Source organism: Giraffa tippelskirchi, chromosome 6 (assembly GCF_054371585.1).
Source record: "Giraffa tippelskirchi isolate mGirTip1 chromosome 6, T2T-mGirTip1v1.2.pri, whole genome shotgun sequence".
NCBI lineage: Eukaryota > Metazoa > Chordata > Mammalia > Artiodactyla > Giraffidae > Giraffa > Giraffa tippelskirchi.
The window spans coordinates 79,996,405-80,021,331 of record NC_137280.1 but is presented as its reverse complement, the minus strand read 5'-3'; the positions used below and the strand labels follow the sequence as shown (position 1 = coordinate 80,021,331).

Genomic DNA, 24,927 nt, shown 5'->3' with positions numbered 1-24,927 from the left:
AAACTGGCCCTTTCCAGTCCTGTGGCCACAGCTGAGTTTTCCAAAATTTTCCAAATTTGCTAGCATATTGAGTGCAGTGCTTTAATAGCATCATCTTTTAGGATTTGAAGTAGCTCAGCTGGAATTCCAACACCTCCATTAGCTTTGTTTTTAGAGATGCTTCCAAAGGCCCACTTGACTTCATACTCTGCGATGTCTGGCTCTAGGTGAGTGATCACACCACCATGGTTATCTGGGTCATGAAGATCTTTTTTGTATAGTTCTTCTGTATATTCCTGCCACTTTGTCTTAGTATCTTCTGCTTCTGTTAGGTTTATACTGTTTCTGTTCTGTACTGTGCCCATCTCTGCATGAAATGTTCCCTTGGTATCTCTAATTTTCTTGAAGAGATCTCTAGTCTTTCCCATTCTGTTGCTTTCCTCTATTTCTTTGCATTGTTCACTTAAGATAGCTTTCTTATCTCTTCCTGCTCTTCTTTGAAACTCTGCATTCAAATGGGTATATCTTTCCTTTTCTCCCTTGCCTTTCACTTCTCTTCTTTTCTCAGCTAATTGTAAGGCCTCCTCAGAGGATTACTCAGGCACAACAAATGTTTGGGAAGCTAATATATAAAAATACATTTATCATGCATTTATTTGCTTCTTTGCCTACTATCCTGTTTATATTTGTCAAGTTTCAAAATTCACTAGATCTGTTTATAGTATTAAAAAAGTAAAGCACAATTAGTCATGATTGAGTACTTATATAGTATTTCATCACAATAGAAGGTGGTGACCCCAGATACATGGACTTTTGATTAACTTCTGAGTTAAGCCACTAGCATCAAGCCCTGGGTGAACATAGAGTGTGGTGAGGGAGGCAGAGTGCTTTCAACCCCAGGAGAGCAGCAATCCATGAACCCATGGAGGCCTGGATCTGCCTGGGTTCCATACCCCTGCTTTTATATTTGGCCACAGATCTTGCTCACTGCTTGATCTTGCTCACAGGGTTTCACCAGTGGCTAGACTGGGTCAAAGTGTTACTGACATCACAATACACAAGTTCAGTGTAACACTGTCAGAAAAGTAAACTATAATAGTAGGTAGAAGGTCCAGGCAAATCATTACCATGTGAAAAGACAAAACCTATTCATATAGAAGACCATCTTAGAAATGGACAAGGGTACCCAGAAAACGGAAACAGAGCAATTAAACTGAAAAGGCAATCTCATTTGACTGCAATTTTTTGGTAAAAGTAAAAAGGAAAATAAGACAGATTTCAAAGAATTAATGAAGAATAATTATAAATTTATTTGCTAAAATAAACTTTTCAGAATTAAAATCACATAGGAATTTTTCATCAATATTCTTGAGAAGGAGACATTGAATAAGAGTGGCTATTTATTTATTTATTTTTGACTGCACTGCACGGCTTGTAGGATCTTAGTTTCCAGACAAGGGATCGAACCCAGGCCCCCAACAGTGGAAGTGCAGAGTCCTAACCACTGGACCGCTGGGGAATTCCCAACCATTATCTTTTTTTTCAATCCCCTAGAATTAAAATGGACTTAAAAAAATTAAGTATTGTTACTAAAAGTCAACACATAAAAAGCATATAGGAGAGAAAAACATCATCCAAAATTGTACTAAATTAAGAAAATCACCATTAATAATTTGGTCACCACCCTTTTATCCATCCATATGTGTACACACACACACACACACACACACACACACTCTCTCTCTCTCTCTCAACTTCTCTAAATGGAATCATGGAAATTGTCGTTCAGAGTGGTTTTGACTAAGACACAGCAATAATAGTCAAATGAATAACTGTACTAAAAACCCTCTACAAAGACTAATGGGAGAAGGGATGGACTAAGACATGGATCTAAGATCTATGACTCAGATTCTGAGTCATGCATGCATTTATGAATGGAACTCCAGCTTACAACAGGTAACATGTTTATCGAGCATTCTCTAAAATACCTAAAACATGAACTGAGCACCTGGCCAATTCTGAGTGGCAGCAAGGTGACTATTAAATTACTTAACAATTCCCTAAAAGTGCCCAGTGTGCAGTTATTTGCTGTGATTGGTTTTTGCTCATTTGCGAAACTTTAAGAAGTGGGCTTACATTATCATCTTGTCTGATGGGTTGGTATGGGAGTAAGCAAAAGAGGTGACTTCAGGAGAAATAAATATTTCCCTCCAAACTGAGGTTTGATAACAGACACTCGTGAGCTCTTATGATTCTATATTCTATTTCATGGAAGAAAATTAAATTCATTTGCCAAATGATAAAGACAGATGGCCATCTTATTCATAGAACTTTGAAAGAATCTCAGAGGAATTGTTTTGGCTAACATTTATTGAGCACTTATTATGTACAAGGCACTGTGCTAAGCACTTTATATGCTAATTCTTACAACAACCTATGATGTACTCCTACCATTATTCTTGTTTTATGGATGCCTAAAATGAACTTCAGATAAACATTATCTAGGTCTCACAAGAAAAATATGGAGGAGCAGGTAGTCATATCCAGGTATGTGTGACTCTATAGAGTCTAAGCTATTAACACTGTGCTATGTTGAAGCAAAACTACATCAGGTGGGCCCAACAGAAGCAGCTAGCTGGTGGTCTACTGGATGAGGTTGAGACTACTCATCTGAAGACTGCCAAGTGACCATGACATCCTCTCAATATGTAATATGTCTAGGATGCCAAAGGGTACTTCTTGTAAGTATCTAGCCAAAAGATCAGGGTAGAAGTAATAAAATCATGTCATTGGAAATGGAAGTTTCTTGCCCATTGTTTCTACAGTTGGACTATGAGCATTTAATTACATCAATTACATGAGCTTGGCTGGTTGTTACTAATCAACTAAAGTGCCAGGACATAACAGAATACACAGAGCACAGGAACTCCACCAATTCAAGTTCAAATTTCAGCAGTGTTCCAGGGATGCTTTCGTCTTGAATTAGTTTTCATGAATACTGCTTAAAAGAAAGGACTGAATAATATCCTAAAGTAAATGCCCCAAGTTTAATGCAAAACAAATAAAGCCACCCCCATGGAAACAAGCTACCCCCATGGAAAGCTACTTTTGGAAAACCACTGGATCAAACTGGACCTCATCAGTTATCCAGCCCAATTTTCCATCCAACAGCTCTGACAAGTAAAACGCAGCTTCTGCCTGCACTCCTGATGCAGGGCACTCCCTACCCCCACAGCAAACCATCTCACTGGCAGCCTGCTGACAGATGTTCTTCCTTTTACCAAGGTGAAATTTTGCCTATCTGTAACCTGGTCTTCATTTTGTCCTATGAAAATACAGTCTATGCTTATTTTTTTTTTTTTCCTGATCGTCTTTCAAATATTTAGAAGTCACAGGTCTTTCTGACTGCTTCTTTCTTGCAGGTTAAATATCCATGTTCCTGTGACCACAGGCCAGGGTGCCAGTTCTCCACTGAAAGCTAAGTATGTAAAACTCCAGGTAAAGTTTGACAAGTACACAGCAAAGCAGGGCTAATCCCATCAATGATCAGGACGTAGGAATTCTCTACATACTACAACTCTACTGGTTTCCTTGGCATTTGTTCTATCGTTGATTTATTCTAACCTTGTGGCTAATGAAAGCCCCGAGATCTTTTCTAAAGTGAACAAAGTGAACTCCCAATCAGTGTTACTGTTTGTGAAATAAACTGTTTCGTTAGGTATGATCCCATCAGGATCAGTATGAAATTGGTGGAAGCCAATTCTCATGATCTTTATGAAAATGACATATTTTCTTGGGATCATTTGGCACATGCAATCCAAAAAACAATTTGTTACTTACTCATTAGCATTCAAGCTAGCTGTGGCTCTGATGATCATGTAGCAGAGTGTGAGAGCACTGAGGAGGCCAAAACTGGCAATAATAAACCATTCTTCTGTTGACAAAGGAAAGGGAGGAAATCACTCTGGGGAGAAGACTTAAGTCAAATCGATGTCAACATTTCCCTCAAATGCAACGAAGCAGACGTCAACGAAGGTGTAAGCCAAGACTGGCACAAGGAAGTGAAGCAGGAGGAGGTTTGCCAGAGAGCTACTAAGTGGAGAGGTTAGTGGAAGTAGTGGTGAAAGCTGCAAGGGAGAAAGGAAAGCAGGGCCCAAACATTTCTTCCAGTTAAGGTCCTGAGGTCTGTGAGAGGTATGGCCACCAAAAACTGTGCAGTAAAAAGATGTATATAAAATGGCACGTGGACACAGGTTTTTAAATTGTTAACTTAAATGACAGTAAAGTGGACTAGCCATACTTATAACCTTTTTTCTTCATCTGTCACTTCTGCATGGCTGTGTCACTCATTCCTAAAGAAAGGCTTAGAAAGATGGAGCAGTGGTCCCCAAAGGTCCCGTGGGTACTCCAAGCAGTTCGCAGGCTGGCCTCCACGGCATTCTCATCTATATTCTTTTTGTCTATGAGTGGGTTTACTTAAGAGTCTTTTTTAAAAAGGACATCTTATTGGTGTCTCCTGCAAAGAAGAGGACTACCCTTCACAACTCCACCACTAAGAAGCAGCACTGGCTGTTAAGGCTTTATTAAGCAGAAGTAGAAAGGGAAGGTTATTCACAAGATACTTGGCCCATCAAAGAGATGAAAACCTCTGGTACACAGAACTCTAAAGGTTTTTTTTATCTAGTCTCTTTCTAGATCTAGGAAATCACTTAATATTTCCTCTTGACTTGTCAAACTCTGTATCATCAAGGTAATATTTCAAAAACAGTATTTACTGAGAACCACAAAAACAACCTGAGAATCAATCTGACTTCCTAAAAGGTTTTAACTATAAAATATTTCCTAAAGTATACACAAACCAGGACTGGTTTAACAAAGTTTTACATAGTAAAATTCCCTATACGTTTGCAATAATGCATAAATTTATACTTGGAATGTCAAATGTTTATACGTGAAAGCTATGTATAACATGGGTGTTTCTCAATCTGCTTTCCGAGGATCCTACAGCTACGCAACAATGTGTGTGACTACTAATTCTTCTAGAAAAAGGTTATTATACTTTCATCGAATTTTAAAGGTGGTGATCTTCAAAAGGTTAAGAAGAACTGTTCTTCAGGATTTCAGGATGCTGAGTTGTTCTATAAGCATTTCTCTGCCCATCTTGGTTTACATTATTAAAATGCACAGCAAGCTCTTTATTTTTAGATAACAGTGCAGCCACTGCTTCTTGGAATACAAATTCTTCATCAAAGAGTGAATTTATAAGGTTTTTCTTTAAGTCAAAATAATAAACATTCAGGAACCCATGCAAAATCCACCATTTTTAACCCCATATATTTTAAGTTAGAAAAAATACATACTGGCATTTTAAAAAAATCAAGAGATGCTGGTCATCAATTTCAAGAAGCTTAATATAGCATTCTTTATTTTTTTCTTCTTAGACTTTTTTATACATGATAAGCAGACAAACTTCAATTATGTCTATGTTTCCACTTTTGAATATAGCATCCAGACATGCATGGCATTTCAGTTATAAAAATTAGTAACCAAAAAGAAGTAAACACTATCACAATAATACCCGATGGGCCCAGAGGTATTTTAGCACCGATCCATTGCAGTCAGGGTCTCGGTCACCTCTGTCCTCCCCAGTGTGTATTTAGCACAGTGCCTTGCAAACAGTGGATGCTGGTTGAATGCACTGTAGTTACTATGGCACTACAGAGCTTTGAGCTTAAAGGAGAGGTAGCTTTGGTCTCATTTAACCACATGAATTTCATTTTAACATGTACAGATTTGCTAAAGGTGATTAATTTGACACATGAAGTAATATTTTTATCATCAAAATGTAAGATTTTGAAAGGATATTTCTATATAAAATATAATGGGATAATTACTTAATGTAGTAGTAGGTGCTCAATAAATGTTGATCAATGAAAGATCTACCAATAACTCATTAATAAATAGGCAACCTTTGTCTCCTTTATTATTATTACATCATTTAAAAAAAATCTAGCCCATAAAACCTAAATGTCAAAGCAGGAAAACATGAAATGCTGTTAAAACAAACCACTGGGAAATGGTAAGAAATTAGCCAAAATGTATCAAAGAATAGTTTTACTTATTCTATAACTTAACAAACTTTCCTTGAGTTTAAACAAATGAGAATAAAACCTGCAAAATCATTTTCTAACAATTTTTGGTTGGTTAAAAACATGTATAAATCAATTGAACAGACCACCCAAGTCTTACTACTTAAGGGAAAAGTCTTTTTGTAACAGTTTTATCCATTTTACTAACTCCCAGAAGTTGAGAGGAGTTCCACTAGGGTTAGGGCTTGAAGCTATAGGCGAGCACAGCATATACTGAAACAGGCAGCACCAGAGTGGTGATGAGGAAGATGGGGTGAAAGGTTGTTAGAAGAAAACAACACATAAAGAATGGATTGAAAACAGCTGGCTTGTTACGGGGTGAATGTACACTCACACACCTGCCAGCCCACTCATACTTTGGTAAGGCCATCAGAACATTCAGAGCATTTTTTTTTCTTGTCAACATTGCAACAATCATGACATTCATAACTAGCCCAGAACATTTTTTAAAAGTAGATTATCTTAAGGCTTTTCTCACACCTCTTGTACAATTATACCAAGACGGCAAATTTCATAAAAGTGTAAAATACAGTGAGCGGCAACTGGCTATCTCAACTGTTCCTAAAGTTGTGAATTTTACGTTCAAATTCTGGATGAGTTTTTTACTAAGTTTCCTGCAGCATAGGAACTAGAGACCACTGGTGCTCACAGTTACACAACACACCTGTGACGCTGCGGACGCCCTGCCTCACATCTCTGTGTGCAACACGATCATTTCAAAACAGGCTGATAAACAGCTATTAAGACAAACCTCTGATCAACTCCTCATCAAATGGCAACTATAATCATCAATTACACACAAATACACAAGTTTCTTATTAGAAAGGAAGTTTCATGATTACAAATACCTGTTTTAACAAAAGTATTCATTACTTTCTCAGTTACAGACTTAAGTCACTGGCCCCGGTGACCGATCGCCTCAACTTTTCACCACACATCAAATACCAGCAGCAAGCCAGTCCCACGCCCTGGGTACAGGGCCCACTTACTTGTTACTGCGATGTTGATCTCTCCTGTTCGAGGAGTGAGCTCGCCATCCTGAGGAAGAGGCGAGATCCCCGAAGTTCGAAGTGGCTCGAGGCCAAGGGAGTTGTCGCTGGCGAGCTCACCTAGGGCCGATCTTCGGTTAACTGCTTGGCTTCTGGTGAGCCTTTCCATATCAAATGCTACATTATCAGTACACGGTAAATTTGGCTGCAAAATATTTCCAGGTTAAAAGTGCTTGTAAGATTAACAGATCCTTTTATCAAATTCTAAATGCTTGACATCCGGTTGCAAAGATTTTACCAGTTTTTTTCATGTGATTTCCTCTCATTTCTCTCCCCATTTACACTTTCCATTCTCATTCAAGAGTTTTTATTTAAAAGAAACAGATGATTTCTTCCCCAAAATGATACAAAGGAAAGCCAAAATCCACTGTAGAACTGAGAAAACTGGATACTTCATCTTTATAAAGAACAACTTTTTGTGAACAGGGCTCACAGGCAGAGAGATTCATTATTATTATTATAAAGCTGACAATCAGTGCAGTGGATCACTTTGGTGCATGTGTTAATGCAGAAAACATAAAATACCCCTTTTGCCCTATTAACTGTTCTGTAACACCTCATCTATTTGCTAGTCAGGTTGTAAATATATTTCACCTTTAAAACATGAAGAAAGCATACAACCAAGAGCAGATCAACATTGAAAAGTCTTCTGAACGCTAAAAAAACCTGTTTCAAAATTTAAGCATCTAATGCTAAGGGAGAGGAACAGACTGCTGTGGGGCTAAAGTCTACTATCATCCACTAAATAGCGGATATGGAAGGCCAGGGATGCTGCCAGACAGTCTCAAGGATGGCCCTCACCAGAAGGGATTATCTAGGCCTGTGTCAAGTGTTAAGAGGTAAAGAAACTACAAATCATTGACATGATCTTTGAAGATGGGAGGATAAATGGGGCACTACTACCTAACTGGATTGCTTCTAAAATGTCATGTGATAGCATATTTTAAATAGGATTATTCAGATCTGCAAAGCTAAAATGAGGAATTCATCTGTTGGGTCAACATAAACTTTCTTCTCTATATGGAGATTATTCACTCTTTTTTGAGATCAGAAAGTATTTCACTTTCCTCTAAAAAGCAATAATCCTGGATATATATTGATACATTTTTTAAGGAAAGAACTGTTGGAAGTCTCCAAGGTCCTCAGGTAGTCAACGCTGGCTCACCTGGCTGTGGCTGAAGTGCTCTATGTGGTTGGCACCCAACCAAAGCCCCTACCCAGCTGTCAGAGATCAGTTTGGGGCTGGCACTGCCCACCTTCACTGACTGCAATTACCAACATCTAGGAGAGCAAAGCCAAATTCAAGAGGAAGAAACATAAGTAATGACATGGTTTTATATCATGTTGAATGCAGAAAAAATTACTACTGGACTAGAGTTAAAAATCCACATTCTACTCCTTAAAAAAAAAAGATATTGAAATATAGGAAAATCACATCCTTCCTTCTACCTTAGTTCTTCGTCACACACCTAGCACCCAACAGAAGCATGCTTTAAAGTAGACTAGCACAGTTCTTCAGCTGCTCTTCTGTAAGCTCTCTGATGTGGGCTGGACTTTAACGTGGAAAAAAATGTAGTATTGGACCAACAAGACTATCTGGCAGAGAAAGCCTATGTTATGTTATGCTTAGAGGTAAAACAACACAGAAGTATTAACAAAATAGGAAACATACCACAATGCCCAGGGCCTTCAGAATATTAAGTTTGCACATAGGACAGGTACAGTGTTCACTAAGCCAGGGGTCCACGCAGGATTTGTGGAAAACATGCCTATAAAAAATGGAGAATTATATCACAAATTACATCCTGAAAAACTCTTAGGCCAAAATGTAAAGAAATGAAAGGTTTAGTTAGTCTGCTTGGTCCCAAGAGACAAATACTGGGGATGTATTAAAACAGAGCTGGCAGAAAATCTCCTAAACCCAATCTTGTATGTTAATAGCACTGTATAATGAGAACTGATAAGTAGTATTTGGCTCTTTAGTTTGATTCCACCAAATTCCAAATAAAGATTTGAGGAAAAGTAAGAAATTTACTAAGAATGAAGATAACTATATCTTATAAATCAGTTGTTTCAATAATATCTAAAGCAGAAAAACAGAATTTCAAGAAATATTAACCAGGAGTTAAATATTAACCAGAGTTAAACTCTATATGTTTCATGGACCTCTGTTTAAATGCTGTTTAAAACGTTATTTAAAGAGTTCTTGTAAAACAGATAGACAGGGAGCCCAACCCGGCACTCTGTGAGTACCTAGATGGTGGGAAGCGGGGAGGGAGGTTCAAGAGGGAGGCGATATATGTATGATTATGGTTGATTTACGTTGTCGTATAGCAGAAACCAACACAACAGTGTAAAGCAATTTTCCTCCAATTAAAAAAAAAAACCAAAGGTAAAAAAAAAAAAACTAAGTAAATGAAATTAAAAAAAAAGACTTCTAAGCAACCCAAGTTAAATGCTTGTGAAGTTACAGGGTAGTTGGTACTATCTTTAGGGATGAGCTGTGCTTAGGAATCAGATAACATTTAACCAGTGGTTTTTAGCTGTAATGTTGAAGGGAGAGAGGATGGGCGATTTTTATTCCAGAGAGTGCAGAGTCACATCCTTGTGACTGGAAATAAGTCATGGAGGGCTTTGCATTCTTGAGGAAGGTGCCTATGCCCTATGGAAAGGAGAAAAGACGGTGAGGGAGCTGTTGAAATCTTTTCTCAAGCTCATGTACCCCCCTGTGGCAACTCTGAGAACCTGAAATGAGGCCACAAGGAAGCCCCAGAGTCCTGGCCAATGGGCAGGGGCAGAGGCAGGGGCCAGGACAGGCGTTCCGGGCACCATTATCTAATCACAGTCTCGGGATAAGATAAAAGAAATTTTGAGAAAGATACCAAACCGAACCATCATATGTTTTTTAAATGTTGCTAATTTGTAATTTATATATTAGCTTATAAGTAGTTATGTATACCTTTTCAAAATATATATACCTGTTTTAAAATGCAGCTTCGATTTAAAAAAGTAACAGATTTAGAATACTCACTGTTTTAATTGGGATTTGGAAGAAACATTCATGCTTACAGTTTCAATCCAAATAACCCATCATCACTCGGTAGCCTTGTACCCATTTTTGGGGGGAAAGAATCAAAATGTGTGTGCGTGCTCAGTCGCGTCTGACTCTGCCCACATCTCCTGCATGACAGGCGGATTCTTTACCCAGTCAGTCACCTGAGAAGCCCAAGAATCAAGATATTGGCAACTAAATGATGGTGCTAGTAGTAAAGAACCTGCCTGCCAGCGCAGGAGACATAAGAGATGCGAGTTCGATCCCTGGGTTGCGAATATCCCCTGGAGGAGGGCTTGGCAACCCACTCCAGTATTCTTGCCTGAAGAATCCCATGGACAGAAGAGCCTGGTGGGCTACAGGTTGCAAACAGTCAGACATGACTGAAGTGACTTAGTACACACAGTCTGAAACTTACAGATAATGCAATGAAACAGAACCTCATCATCCCTGAAGGTTTTTACTTAAGGGGTGAAAGTCATCAAACCATACGCCAAGACCTAAATTCATTTAGTATACATAACACATTGTCACGTCTGTTTACTGTTCCTTGCATCTGGAGCGTACTCTGAAAGGGAGATAAAGGCTTGCCCCAGAATTCCACTGAGAGGGTGTTCTCAGAGGTGGGGATTATTCCCCAGCAGCTGTGAACAGTGTTGCCTGTGGCCTAAGGAAGGTAAGAACAAGGCCTCTAGTCCTTTTTTCAGATACGGACCCCTTTAGGTCTGACATAAATGACAGCTCCTCCTCACTGCAAGGGTGCATCTGCCTAATATTTGGCATATGTTTCTGGGAGGTCTATGGACCAGTGAGGGTTTGGTCAGTGTTGGCAGAGATGGGTGGCTGGGAAGGTGCTCTCAGCCAGTTCGATACAGTGTGGACAATGGACTTTGGCCAGTTGGCAGGTGACAGAAGAGAGAAGGTTATGTGACCTCTGGTGCAGCCGCTTTGGTTTTGGGGAGCTGACTTGAACCAGTTGTCTGTGGAAATCCTGGTTTAAGCCAGCAGTGCTGGCTTTTACCTTCCCTTATTACCAGCGTTTCTGCTTTCCCCTTTTCTTATTATCTAGCTTTTCTTTTCTATTACCAGTTATTTGGAACAAACAAAATGGTTTAATCCCATATTTAATTTTTAAAGCTGTGTAAGTTGAGTGTTCTCTGTTCCTTTAACCCTAGTTATAAATGGATTTCTCTTCTATCAGAGTCCTTAAGTGTTCCCTTATAGGTTTGCTGATCTAAAAGTGTCTGGTTCCCTGTGGAGCACAGTAATGAAGGAAAACAAAGACCAAGTGTTCTCTAGGGAACAGCTGGGGAAGAAAGCCTCTCTTCTTTAGCTAATTCAAAATCAGAAAGTTTTTTTTTTTTTTCCCCATAAAAAAACCCTTTTCTTTTAGGCTATCTGCCCATCCTATGGCTTTCCCACCCTCAGTTCCCACCCCAGCCAGCAAGCTGCCCCTTCCTCCCTCCCTCCCATATTTCTTCCTCCAGCCACACTCTTTCCAGGATTTCAACAGTCTAGCTCCTGCACCTGGCCCAGAAAACATCAGTCTAATTCCCACAGCACATCTCTCTCTTCTGAAATCTTCTGAAAACACAACTCAGCAATGTTCCTCTTCACTTGCTGGCCCTTCTGACACAAGCCCACCACTCTACCTCAGGCCACTGACAGAACCGTGGTGAAGAGCTGCCCTGTATTCGTTGTTTCTCTTCTTCGTCACCTATTTTCTCTACCTCTTGCTTCTGTCTCCTCAGGTCTACTGTTTTACCAAACTCCACATGGCCTTCCCTTCCTCCTGGGCAAAGTTCTGCTACTACAACAGCCTGAGCCGTGACAAACAGCCCTTTCTGACTACCAGCTGTCTCACCTGAACACTGTGGAGGAGAAGCATAGTGGGGAAGGCTGCCTGCCATTTACCTTGTGAGGCTGTTTGGAGCAATAAGTGAAAAACTTAGAAAAGGCACCAAAAGGTATTATTAAACATACAGCCAGGCAAAGTAATGTCAATATTTCACATAACTCCTGCTACATGGTCAGAACACTTCAGCATGCCTCAGGTCTCCACATGCCCAGCACCAGAGTGACCTCTTACAAGCTTGGAGATGTATGAAAAGCATCCACAGACACCTCAGAGGGGCACATGGGGCCAGTCAGACCTGGAAAAGAACCCCTTCCCACTAGGGTTCTAAAAAGACCCGAATAATAAAAATGCACATAAACACAGAAAAGGGCCCAACATACTTAGGGCTGAGTGGTGTACAGGAATGGAAAGCGGGTGATGTGTTGAGGAACAGTGAAACGTGTAAAGGACAAATGTATCAGAGCTTCAGAAAAGTCCTTTATTCCTATTAGAAATACTTTAGGATACAGAAATACTTTGGGATATGTGGAAGTATAGAACATAAAAGGGAACAAAACCAGTAACATTGAAACACAATGCCTTCCCACTCTCCTACTTCCCAACACACTATAAGCTAGAATGATCAGAACAATGGCTGGGGGTGGGGTGAGGCGTCTACATTGAAGGCGAGTTGTTTTCACAGCTCTGCAGCCTCTTGGTGCCATGCAAGAACCTGGCAAATATAAAAGGATCCAGGATTACTAAAGGTCAGAGACAAGAACTCCTCTTTTCCCCGAACTAGGACTGGCAGCAGACACTGTTTAAATAGGCTTTCCCTCTGAGGAGGGGGCATCACAGCAGTGCCTCTGCCAGTAGCCAGTTGACTGACTCACTTTAGCTTCCAAGGTGGCATCTTAGACATACAATGATCCGAGCTGCAGCACTCTACTTCTGAAAAGTGTTTTTAACCACTAAAAATTCTGTGGCTGACCTTTAAATAGAAGAGGTGTAAAACAGGGTGCCTGTTTTCCAGTTTCTAAGATGTGTTGGCTAACATCCAAAGGACGGCTGACTGTAATCAGCTGACACAAGTAGGAGGTCCCAATGCTGACTGCCATCTGTCCTCAGTAAATTAACATGACAGAAGGTAAAGAGTAAAGGCCATGCAGCAAGAAGCCAGCAACTCATGAGAGGTTTGCTATCTGTAGAAAGTCTTAGATCAGGCTTGGGACAGGTACCTTAAAAGGAAGGACAAACAGACATAAAGGCACCTGTACTTTCTTCCTGCCTTACTCAGGGGAAGAAGAGACAGTGAGTGCAGATGCTTTTCAGAATCCGGCTGTAAAGGGGAGAAGCTGTAGGGTTGTACAGAGTCGGAGATGGGTTTGAAAGAGAGTTACAAAAACAGGATAGAAAATGCTTGAGCATGATGAAATGCTGGTGAGCAGAGACAGAAAGAACAAGAATTGGAGGGAGCAAATAGTCAATAGAGCCACGTCTCAAGGATGGGCACATGTTGGCACACAGAGGCCCAGGTTGAAAAGCACATTAGAACCAAGGAGGCGATCCTCTGTCCTGACAGGAGGCAAGGTTGCAAGGGTGGGTGTGGAGGCAGGTATGCGTAAAGGCTTAGGATCAGTAAGCCAGGAGAATTTCAACTAACAGCCCTTGTTTTCTGTGAAGATAATGGTGAAGTTATCTGATGAGAGTGAGGAATAAAGGGATGAGTGAAGATGTTTAAGGAGAACAGATAACCCTGGACGTGCTACTTGAGGAGAAGGGAGAAATGACCAGGGAAAAAGAGGGGCTCTGGGCAGTGCTCCAGGCACAGCTAGCCTTCCAGGCAACCAGAGCTAAAGGAAGACACAGCCTAGTCACACATCAGACCAGTGTTAATGACCCACAGACTCAAGAGGGAAGGCAGAGCATCTGAGGGAGAGAGGACAGAGCAGGTAGCACACAAGAGCTGTTAATTCAAAGGTGCTTGAGAGGGACCCATGGGAAAACAGAGGCTGGGAGAAGATGTGGAGCAAAGATGAGTGTTTGTGTGGAGCATTCTCTAGGTCAGGCGTCCTCAACTGCAGGCATCTGTGGTTGTCAACGGCCATGTGTGGGGGTGTTATTGGCACCTAGCTAAGTAACCCGCAATGCACGGGGAGACCCTCAGACCTGACCAACAGGGCCCAGCTGGAAAGACCCTGCTCTAGGTAAAAACCCGTCAACTTGGGCCATATAAAACGTTGCTTGATGTACAAAGTTAGTTTTTACTACACCTCAGAATCATGCTGTTGTCACCATCTCAGTTAGATGAAATGTTTTGCTGGGCAGGCTGTGCAACACAGAGAAAGCTACAACTAGCTTCAAAGTAAAAGAGGAAGTATCATCTTGACAAGGATCTAGGAATAAAAGACAACCACGTGAGCAGTGTCCTAATTACAGGTGCAAAAAAACACTAAGTTTGTCAAGTTCTAATACTTGAAAGCAGACAACAAATATAAAGGTTGAGATTCCCTCCTTTGGTGGTAGGTCAAATTCTAAGAAATTTCTAAGATCAGGCACAGCTCTAGACTTCAATAGATGGCATGGCCTTGCAGCATTAGTCACCCCTGATACTTAATAAAAACAAACATGCCTGGGGCTCCCCTCAGTATATATTTCTGAAAGCTCCCCACTGATTCTGACCTTTGGAAGGAAAAAAGAGAACTAGGAATGAAACTCTAGAAAAGCCAATTCCTGAAGGACAGAAAGAATATGGAACAAATTTCCCAGCATAATCTAGTTTCAGCTGAGGCTCCCCTGAGGAAAACACTGTCACCTTACTCATTACCATTAACAGCTTTGGAAGCCTTCATCCTTAGGTCCCAGACAGTCCTAGGGGCCCCTGGACTGAGACAGGAAGACAGAGAATCTGCAGACTTGACTTCTTCCTGGCTATTCCAGTTTCAAAAGAAATCTGTGCAGGTAAAAACAGTTTTTAAAAGCAAGTAAGAGCTGCTTATGCTTTATAAAGTATCCTACCACTGTTTCCCAATTTGTATAGCTGATCCTTGAACAAATGTGGAGGGGCGGTGGTTAGGGGTGCTGACACCCACTGAAGCTGAAAATCCACATATAACTTTACAGTCAGCCCTCTGTATTCGTGGGCTTCCCCGCTGGCTCAGATGGTAAAGAATCTCTCTGCAATGCAGGAAACCCAGGTTCGATCCCTGGGTTGGGAAGATCCCCTGGAGAAGGGATGGCTACCCACTCCTGCGAAATCCCACGGAGAGAGGAGCCTGGCAGGCTACAGTTCAAGGGTTCGCAGAGTCATACACAACTGAGTGACTAACACTTCCACTTTCTTTTTTTCTGTATTCATGGCTCTGCACATTCAACCATCAGCTGATCACCTATTATTGCAGTATTTACTACTGAAATAAGTCGAGCGGTGCAATTCAAACCTGTGTTGTACAGGGGTCAACTGTGTTTCTATGTGTATTTCCTTTAGCTTCATGTTTTTAGACCTGAAAAACTATAATTAGATAATTTAATTTTCTACAGGACAGCTGATATTTAGTTTTATAGAGTTCCCTTAATATGTAAACTAAATGATTTGACTTCCAGAATCCTGGTTTTCTGTTTCAATATATGAAATTATTCTTAAGTTATGATTTAAAGAAACCCAGATCTCTCTGGATTCAAAATATATAACTTTGCGAATAAGTAAACTAACACCAGTTGCCTGATGGAGACAACTACTACTGATTATTTTATTCATTCATGTGTTCCATATTATTAGAAGGTAAGAGTTATGTGAATGAGTTTTAAATGAGAGGAGGAGAAGGCTTTTGATTTTAGGCTTCTCAGTAGGTGACTTCATATTTTTTCCAATCAATGCTCAGACTGTGTATCTTAACGTTTATACTCCCTAGCTTGGCATAGCACCATGGCAGAAATCCACACGGTCTTTTTGGGGTACAAGAGTACAGGCGAACATCCTCCTTTCTGAGGGAGGCATGTGGCCCTATGTGAAGAGTAGAAATAATACAGAAGGTCGTTTTTATGCTAGTGCTGCCATTTCTGAGTCGTGTGACCCTGAGCCTGGAAGCTCTACTACTGACTCCACCACACCTCACTGGACAATGCAAGCTGCACAGAGCAGAGTGCCTGACCTGGGGTAGGCACGCAGCACATACCAGTCCTCCCTGCTTTACACAGCCAAGGCTCAGTAAAAGACTCAACCCAAGGCCTAGAGTTCTGGTTGTTGTTCAGTTCCCCAGTCATGTCTAACTCTTTGTGACCCCATGAACTGCAGCACGCCAGGCCTCCCTGTCTCTCACCATCTCCTGAAGTTTTCCCAAGTTCATGTTCACTGCATCGGTGATGCCATCCAACCATGTCATCTTCTGATGCTCTTGTCTCCTTCTGCCCTCAATCTTTCTTAGCATCAAAGACTTTTCCAATGAGTCGTCTGCGTGCATCAGATGACCAAAATATTGGAGCTTCAGCTTTAGCATCAGTCTTTCCAGTGATTATTCAGGATTGATCTCCCTTAAGATTGACTGGTTTTTCTTGCTGTCCAGGGAACTTCCAGGAGGTCTTTTCCAGCACCCCAGTTCAAAGGTATAAATTCTTTGGCGTTCTGCCTTCTTTATGGTCCAGCTTTCACAACCATACCTGACCACTGGGAAGACCATAACCTTGACTATACAGACTCCTGTCAGCAGAGTAATGTCCCTGCTTTTCAACACACTGTCTAGGTTTGTCATTGCTTTCCTGCAAAGAAGCAATAGTCTTCTGATTTCATGGCTGCAGTTACCAGCTGCAGTGATTTTGGAGCCCAAGAAGAGGAAATCTGTTACTACTTCCATCTTTCCCCTTTCTATTTGCCATACGGTAATGGGGCCGGAAGCCATGATCTTAATTTTTTTTAATATTTAGTCTTAAGCTGGCTCTTTCACTTTCCTCCTTAACCGTCATCAAGAGGTTCTTTAGTTCCTCTTCACTTCCTGCCATGTGGCCTAGTGGTAAAGAAGCCACCTGCCAATGCAGAGTTCTGGTACCCAGTGCCAAATGGACACTGCTGAGACTTTATTGGAGGGCCTAGTGATGTACTCTTGATCTAAGAAGGAGAGGATCAGTGGCTAGATACGAAACCCACAGAAATTACAGAAATAAAAATTCTTGCCCTTACTGTTTTTAGGCTACTGACGCACCCTATTTTTCTCTTAACTAGAGAAGGTTTGCAATCAGTACTTGCTGAAGTCTGTAGTACAGCTGCCAGGGTCACACAACTTAGACATGGCAGGGCCAGTATAAAGATGTCCTTCTGTATTATTTCTGTTTACCACTATGTTCAGTGTGCAGCCAGGCCTCTTCCTACCAGAAAAGTTGTGGGTAAGAATGGCTCTCAAAAGCAAACGGATGCCCGCTCCAAAAGGGAGATACACAAATCACATTAGTACCATTCTATTTTAAACAAAGAAAGCCAACATACTTGCAGGGCAGAATCCGGACGACATCATTCTGTTTATAGCTTTCTATGCAGACTGCACAATGATCGAAGTCTGGGTCTGTTTCCTGAAACGCAAAGCAGGGGAACAAAAGTTACACATTACACCTAAAAGTACCTAAATGGAGGGGATACAATTCAGCTAAAATTTTTCCTGTGGCAACTATGGTAAATAGGTGATTACAGAATGAAAGGTTATAAAAAAACGTAGTATGTTTCCAACTGCTTAACTGTGTCAACCCAAATTGTATCTAGGCCAATCTATTTTGTTTTTAAACTACAGTGTAACAGTTAATACTAATTCTGTTTGTGAAATATCTTAGAAATCAGAATAGCAATGTTTTTCAAGATTCAAATCGGGTATCACCTTGGACCATCTTCTCCCCACTACTGCTGCCTCATTATTCTGAGTATGTTTTCCTCACCAAGACACTCATCTGACCACAAAGTTAAGTACAGGCAGAAAAGACGGTGAGCCACCACAAGACCTTCCTCAAGGATGGGAGATTTGGGACAGAGAGCAGCCATGGATTCGACTCTATACTAGGTCTTTATCAAGGTTCAGGAAGAATCTGACAGGTGCTTCGTCACCAAGGATGACTGATCTCTGCCTCCTCTGGACTCGGGAAGGGTTCCCTTGCCTTGTCATTAAACAGAGCACTACCAGGAAAGGCAACACTATTTGTTACGTCACTGCCCCCAGGACTGAAACTCAGCAGGACAACTGCTGACAGGTCTAGGAGATACAAACTAAGAAAAAGTGTTGGTTTAATAAGCAAAGATGGTTAGCATGGGGGACAAAATAGGATGGATAAGTTGAATGAGCTCCAGGGAAATTCAAATTAATGTAGCAGCTGAAGGCTATCAGATCAAAAAAGTATTTATATGGGTGGTCACTCCTCTGGCAGGAAGTACAGTTGTTGAGATGCTGCATATATTTTCTGCAAGTATTTTTAGTTTTTTGTTTCTTTAGTGTATCATGAAGTTCACTGAAAATATTTCTACCTTTTGGAACTGTGACAAGGGAAACTAGATGTAGGGTGTCAAGGAAGTGGGAATAAAAATGAGTCAAGAAAGTGGTAAAACTTAAGAGGATGGAGAACTATCTGTAATTATCCTTCCAGAGTTCTTTGATAAAAAATTAGAGTTGGTTTTTAGCAGAAGACAGGTTTGGTTTTTATGCCTTCAGAGACACAATTTTTTAATTCTAGATAGCCTTGAACATATGGAATATAGGGTCTCACATTAAGTTGCTATTTTTGTCCACAGAAAGCAGAAGCAGGACTCCACCAAGTTTTGCGATCTGACTGAAGAACTCGGGTTAGCAATTTCAGCCACAGATAGCTTCTATCACTGCCTCTCTGATTTATTCCCCGTAAGCTACCGGCCCAACTCTAACAAACTGTGCCCTTCTTTCAAACCGCTTAGCCAAACTGTACAGAAAGCACCATGTTAACCACACCCCCTGAATGTGGGTCTCCAGTTCTCCACTAACTGTGAGAATTAAAACATAAAAGAGAGATGCAAAGTCTTAGCACAGGAAGAGAATGCACATTCCTGGCTCTTTACAGAAGAGCGCCAAAGTACGCTTGGTTTTAGCAGAAGAAAACTGTTGAACAGCACAGCTAGGGAAGTTATAAGTAGTCCAGTGAAGCTGATGATGACAAGAGCATTACAAGTCCAGGAAAATTACAGAACTGTATGGAGGATCTCCAGATGACAGGCACACTAAGAAGATTTCCAAGAGAAGTTAGTTTACAATAAAGCATTAGATAGTGTGCTTGAAGTAAAAGGAAAACCTAATGGAGGAGACACAAATGGTCAGTATGTATTGTCACCTACCAAATGAAAAGCAAAATATTTTACTGTTTTTATAGTGCTAAAGTGATTTCATTACTATACCTTATCACCCTTTTTCACTGTTCTGGTTGTCAATTTGCTGATGGCTTTCTTGGCTGCATCTCCAAGACGACGCTATGAAAATAGCAAAGAAAAACAGATATTAAGTGAAAGATCTCTGGATTTATTTCAGCAAACTTTATTAAAAATTTTACTGAGTTATAATAGATGTACACATTATTTCAGGTATGCAACATAATGATCCAATACTTGTATATGTTTTGAAATGATCACAGTAAGTCAATATCCATCACCAGACAGACCTTTTTCCTTCTTGTGATAACTTTTAAGATATACTCTAGACGATATTCTTTATTTTAAAATAAATATATAAAGTCCTATTATCCTACATTACTTTTCAAGTCATATCATATGAAAGGATTCCAAGAAAGCAATTAAAAAGTTAGAAAAACTGGCAGTTTCCCCACAGATTTAGCACTCTGGTAAATAAGTATATATAGTAAAAAAAAAAAAAGCCAGGTGTCATAATCACCAATGCATTTGTATCTAACAAACATTTGAAACATTACATTATCAGTATCTAGTTCTTATACACGTCAGAGCTACCGCCACTGTCCCAGTAGTGTTTCTTATTCTGCTCCAAGGATGACACACTATTAGACACACAAGCTCTGTCTTTGTGAAAGGATATCTCTAAAACTCCTTAAAACTGCTTATCAGTATCAGTGTGTGGGGGAAGGGATGCAGTCATGTCTGCTTCCGACTGCCACTGCTATGCTCCATGATCTTAGTTAGGAAGGTACATTCACATTACCGAGCTTGAGTTTTTCTCATTTATTTAAGAGAGTTAAATCAGACAAATCTCTATGGCTTGGAAAAGAGTAGGAAGGAGTTAGATAAGGAAAGCATTGGGACAGGAAGGGGGATTCTGGACCAAGGACTAGTCCAGTAAAGACAAATAGGTAAGAGGCACAGGTATGTGAGAGAAATTACAGACTGATATAACTGTAACTACGGTGAGCATATATTTTATTACTCAACTTAGAATATTCTGAGAGTGAGAGGACCTGTTAATAATTATACTGGGACAACAGGTACAAACCAAGAGTGCAGGCACACTGGGACAGATGGTCACCTTGCATATAACCAGATCCTAAACTGTGATGGGAGGCAGATGATGGGGCTGTAGTAGTACGATAGAGGCTAAAAAAAGGGAGACCTTGGATTTTACCCTGAGGATGAAACAAAAACAACAGAAAATTTTAGGAGGAACTTCAAAGTACACAAAAGAAAAAGGAATTTAATGACCCTTTAAAGTACTCATCACTGAGTTTCAATTATCAATATTTCACTTTATTTTTCATCTATTCCCCTCTCATTATTGTCTTAGAGGATTTCAAAGGCACATCACAAGCACTGTATGCTTTCACCCATAAACTCATACCAAGGGAACTATGTCTAACAGATATGGGCTTTTGTTTGGTGCTACTGTCTCACCTGACAAAATTAATAAGAATTAATCAACATGATCGAACACTCAAACTATTTCTTCAAGTGTCTCCAGAATGTCTTACTAAACTTGGCTTGCTTGAATCAGATACAGCAAAGTCTAAACATGGCATTTGGTTGCTATGTCTCTCAAGTCTCCTTTAATCTATGAGTCCCCTCAATCACATACATGCATTCATACATATACATGTATACACACACATATTTCAAAAACAGCCTTATGGAGATATAACTGACTTAAATTGCATAAAGTGTACAATTTGACATTTTAACTTGACCCATGAAAGCATTACAACAATCAACAGTCTATCATCCTTCCCAAATTTCCTTATGTCTCTTCCTAATTCCTTCTTCCTGCCATCTTTCACTTCATCCCCTATGACTTACTTTCTGGTAGTATGGTTTTGGAGTTTTATATAAATGGAATGATAGTATATACTATTTTCTGCATGCTCTCACTCAGCATAATTGTCTTGACATTAACTTCTGCTGCTGCATGCATCAATAGTTCACTTCTTTTTTATGCTATGTAGTATCCCTTTGTACCAAAACTTATTTACCCTTTTCCCTGTTGATGAGGAATTTGTATTATTTTCCAGTTTTGGCGGTAATGAATAAAGCTAAAAACAAACAATATATTTTACATTTCAAACAGTACACAGGTCTTTGTAAGGATCTGTGCTTCCTTTCTGCTGGGTCAAACAGCTATGAAACAGGGAAGACTGGCTAATATGGCAGGCATGTCTGACTTTTTAAAAATTAATTTATTTTCTTATTGAAGGATAACTGCTTTACAGAATTTTGTTGTTTTCTGTCAAACCTCAACATGAATCAGCCATAGGTATACATATATCCCCTCCCTTTTGAACCTCTCTCCCTATCCCACCCCTCTAGGTTGATATAGAGCCCCTGTTTGAGTTTCCTGAGCCATACAGCAAATTCCCATTGGCTATCTATTTTACATATGGTAAACGTAAGTTTCCATGTTACTCTCTCCATACATCTCACTCTCTCCTCCCCTTTCCCCTTGTGCGTAAGTCTATTCTCCATGTCGGTTTCTCCACTGCTGTCCTGTAAGTAAATTCTTCAGTATAATTTTTCTAGATTCCATATATATGCATTAAAATTCAATATTAATCTTTCTCTTTCTGATTTACTTCCCTCTGTATAATAGGTTCTAGGTTCATCCACCTCATTAGAACTGACTCAAATGTGTTCCTTTTTATGGCTGAGTAATATTGCATTGTGTATATGTACCACAACTTCTTTACCACTCATCTGTCAATGGACATCTAGGTTGCTTCCATGTTCTAGCTATTGTAAATAGTGCTGCGGTGAACAACGGGATACATGTGTCTTTTTCAATTTTGGTTTCCTCAGGGTATATGCCTAGGAGTGGGATTGTTGGGTCATATGGTGGTTTTATTCCTAGTTTTTTAAGGAATCTCCATACCATCTTCCATAGTGGCTGTATCAATTTACATTCCCACCAACAGTACAAGAGTGATGCCTTTTCTCCACACCCTCTCCAGCATTTATTGTTTGTAGACTTTTTGATGGTGGCCATTCTGACTGGTGTGAGGTGGTATCTTATTGTAGTTTTGATTTCCATTTCTCTAATAATGAGCGATGTTGAGCATTTTTCATGTGTTTGTTAGCCATCTGTATGGCTTCTTTGGAGAAATGTCTGTTTAGGTCTTTTCCCTACTTTTTGATTGGGCTGCTTGTTTTCCGGGTATTGAGTTGTATGAGCTGCTTGTATATTTTGGGAATTAATCCTCTGTCAACTGTTTCATTTGCTATTGTTTTCTCCCATTCTGAGGAATGCTATCATTTTCTCCCATTCTTTTCACCTTGCTTATAGTTTCCTTTGCTGTGCAAAAGCTTTTAAGTTTAATCAGGTCCCACTTGTTTACTTTTGTTTTTACTTCTGTTATGCTAGGAGGTGGGTCATAGAGGATCTTGCTTTGAATTATGTCATCGAGTGTTCTGCCTATGTTTTCCTCTAAGAGTCTTAGAGTTGCTGGTCTTACATTTAGGTCTTTAATCCATTTTGAGTTTATCTTTGTGTAGGAAATAGATGGGGAAACAGTGGAAACAGTGTCAGACTTTATTTTTTTGGGCTCCAAAATCACTGCTGATGGTGATTGCAGCCATGAAATTAAAAGGCGCTTACTCCTTGGAAGGAAGGTTATGGCCAACCTAAATAGCATAAAGCAGAGACATTACTTTGCCAACAAAAGTCCGTCTAGTCAAGGCTATGGTTTTTCCGGTGGTCATGTATGGATGTGAGAGTTGGATGGTGAAGAAAGCTGAGCACTGCAGAATTGATGCTTTTGAACTGTGGGGTTGGAGAAGACTCTTGAGAGTCCCTTGGACTGCAAGGAGATCCAATCAATCCATCCTAAAGGAGATCAATCCTGGGTGTTCATTGGAAGGACTGATGTTGAAGCTGAAACTCCAATACTTTGGCCACCTCATGCGAAGAGTTGACTCATTGGAAAAGACCCTAATGCTGGGTAGGATTGGGGGCAGGAGGAGAAGGGGACGACAGAGGATGAGATGGTTGGATGGCATCACTGACTCGATGGACATGGGTTTGGGTAGACTCTGGGAGTTGGTGATGGACAGAGAGGCCTGGCGTGCTGCAATTCATGGGGTTGCAAAAAGTCGGACACGACTCAGCGACTGAACTGAACTGATGGTGTTAGGAAGCATTCTGATTTCATTCTTTTACATGGAGCTGTCTAGTTTTTGCAACACCATTTATTGAAGAGGCTATCTTTGCCCCATTGTATATTCTTGACTCCTTTGTCAAAAATAATGTACCCATAGGTGAACGGGTTTATTTCTGGGTTTTCTATCTTGTTCCATTGGTCTGTATTTCTGTTTTTGTGCCAGTACCATACTGTCTTGATGACTGTAGCTTTGTGGTATAATCTGAAGCCAGGAAGGTTGATTCCTCCAGCCTCACTTTTCTTTCTCAAGACTGCTTTGGCTATTCGGGGTCTCTTGTGTTTCCATATAAATTGTGAAATTTTTTGTTCTAGTTCTGTGGAAAATATCATTGGTAATTTGACAGAGATTGCACTGAATCTGTAGATTGCATTTGGTAGAAGAGTCATTTTCACAATATTGATTCTTTCTACACAAACACGGAATATCTCTCCATCTGTTTATGTCATCTTTGATTTCTTTCATTAGTGTCTTATAATTTTCTGTTTACAGTTCTTTCTGTCTCCTTAGGTAAGTTTATTCCTAGATATTTAATTCTATTTGTTGCAATGGTGAATGGTATTGATTCCTTAATTTCTCTTTCTGATTTTTCATTGTTATTATATAGTAATGCAAGGGATTTCTGCATATTGATTTTGTATGCTGCAACATTGCTAAATTCACTGATTCACCCTAGTAACTTTCTGATACTCTCTTTAGGGTTTTCTATGTACAGTACCACGTCACATTCAAACAGTGAGAACTTGACTTCTTCTTTTCTGATCTGGATTCCTTTTATTTCATTTTCTTCTCTGATTGCTGTAGCTAGGACTTCCAGAACTATGCTGAATAACAGTGGTGAAGTGGACACCCTTGTCTTGTTCCTGATCTTAGGGAAATGCTTTCAGTTTTTCACCATTGAGAATAATGTTTGCTGTAGGCTTATCATATATGGCCTTTGCTATGTTGAGGTAGGTTGATTCTATGCTCATTTTTTCTGAAGAGTTGTAAACAATAGAATGGGAAAGACTAGAGATCTCTTCAAGGAAATTAGAGATACCAAGGGAACATTTCATGCAAAGATGGGCACAATAAAGGACAGAAATGGTATGGACCTAACAGAAGCAGAAGATATTAAGAAGAGGTGGCAAGAATACACAGAAGAACTATACAAAAAAGATCTTCACAACCCAGATAATCATAATGGTATGATCACCTAGAGCCAGACATCCTGGAATGCGAAGTCAAGTGGGCCTTAGGAAGTATCAGTATGAACAAAGCTAGTG

General features: G+C 40.1%; 1 protein-coding gene across 3 annotated transcripts in view; it reads right to left on the bottom strand.

Annotated features, from left to right (window-relative positions):
• RNF130 (ring finger protein 130) overlaps positions 1–24,927 on the bottom strand; it is a 189,167-nt gene that overhangs the window by 48,532 nt on the left and 115,708 nt on the right. For 2 of the 3 annotated variants that reach the window (XM_081497597.1, XM_081497599.1), the window contains exons 4-7: positions 19,460–19,531; positions 17,543–17,625; positions 8,850–8,946; positions 7,118–7,322 (exon numbers count right to left, since the gene is read on the bottom strand). In XM_081497597.1, the coding sequence (XP_081353723.1) occupies positions 7,118–7,322; positions 8,850–8,946; positions 17,543–17,625; positions 19,460–19,531 (457 nt within the window). Of the gene's footprint in view, positions 1–3,819; positions 3,914–7,117; positions 7,323–8,849; positions 8,947–17,542; positions 17,626–19,459; positions 19,532–24,927 lie in introns of all 3 variants that reach the window. The other variant, XM_081497598.1, reaches the window with a different exon arrangement.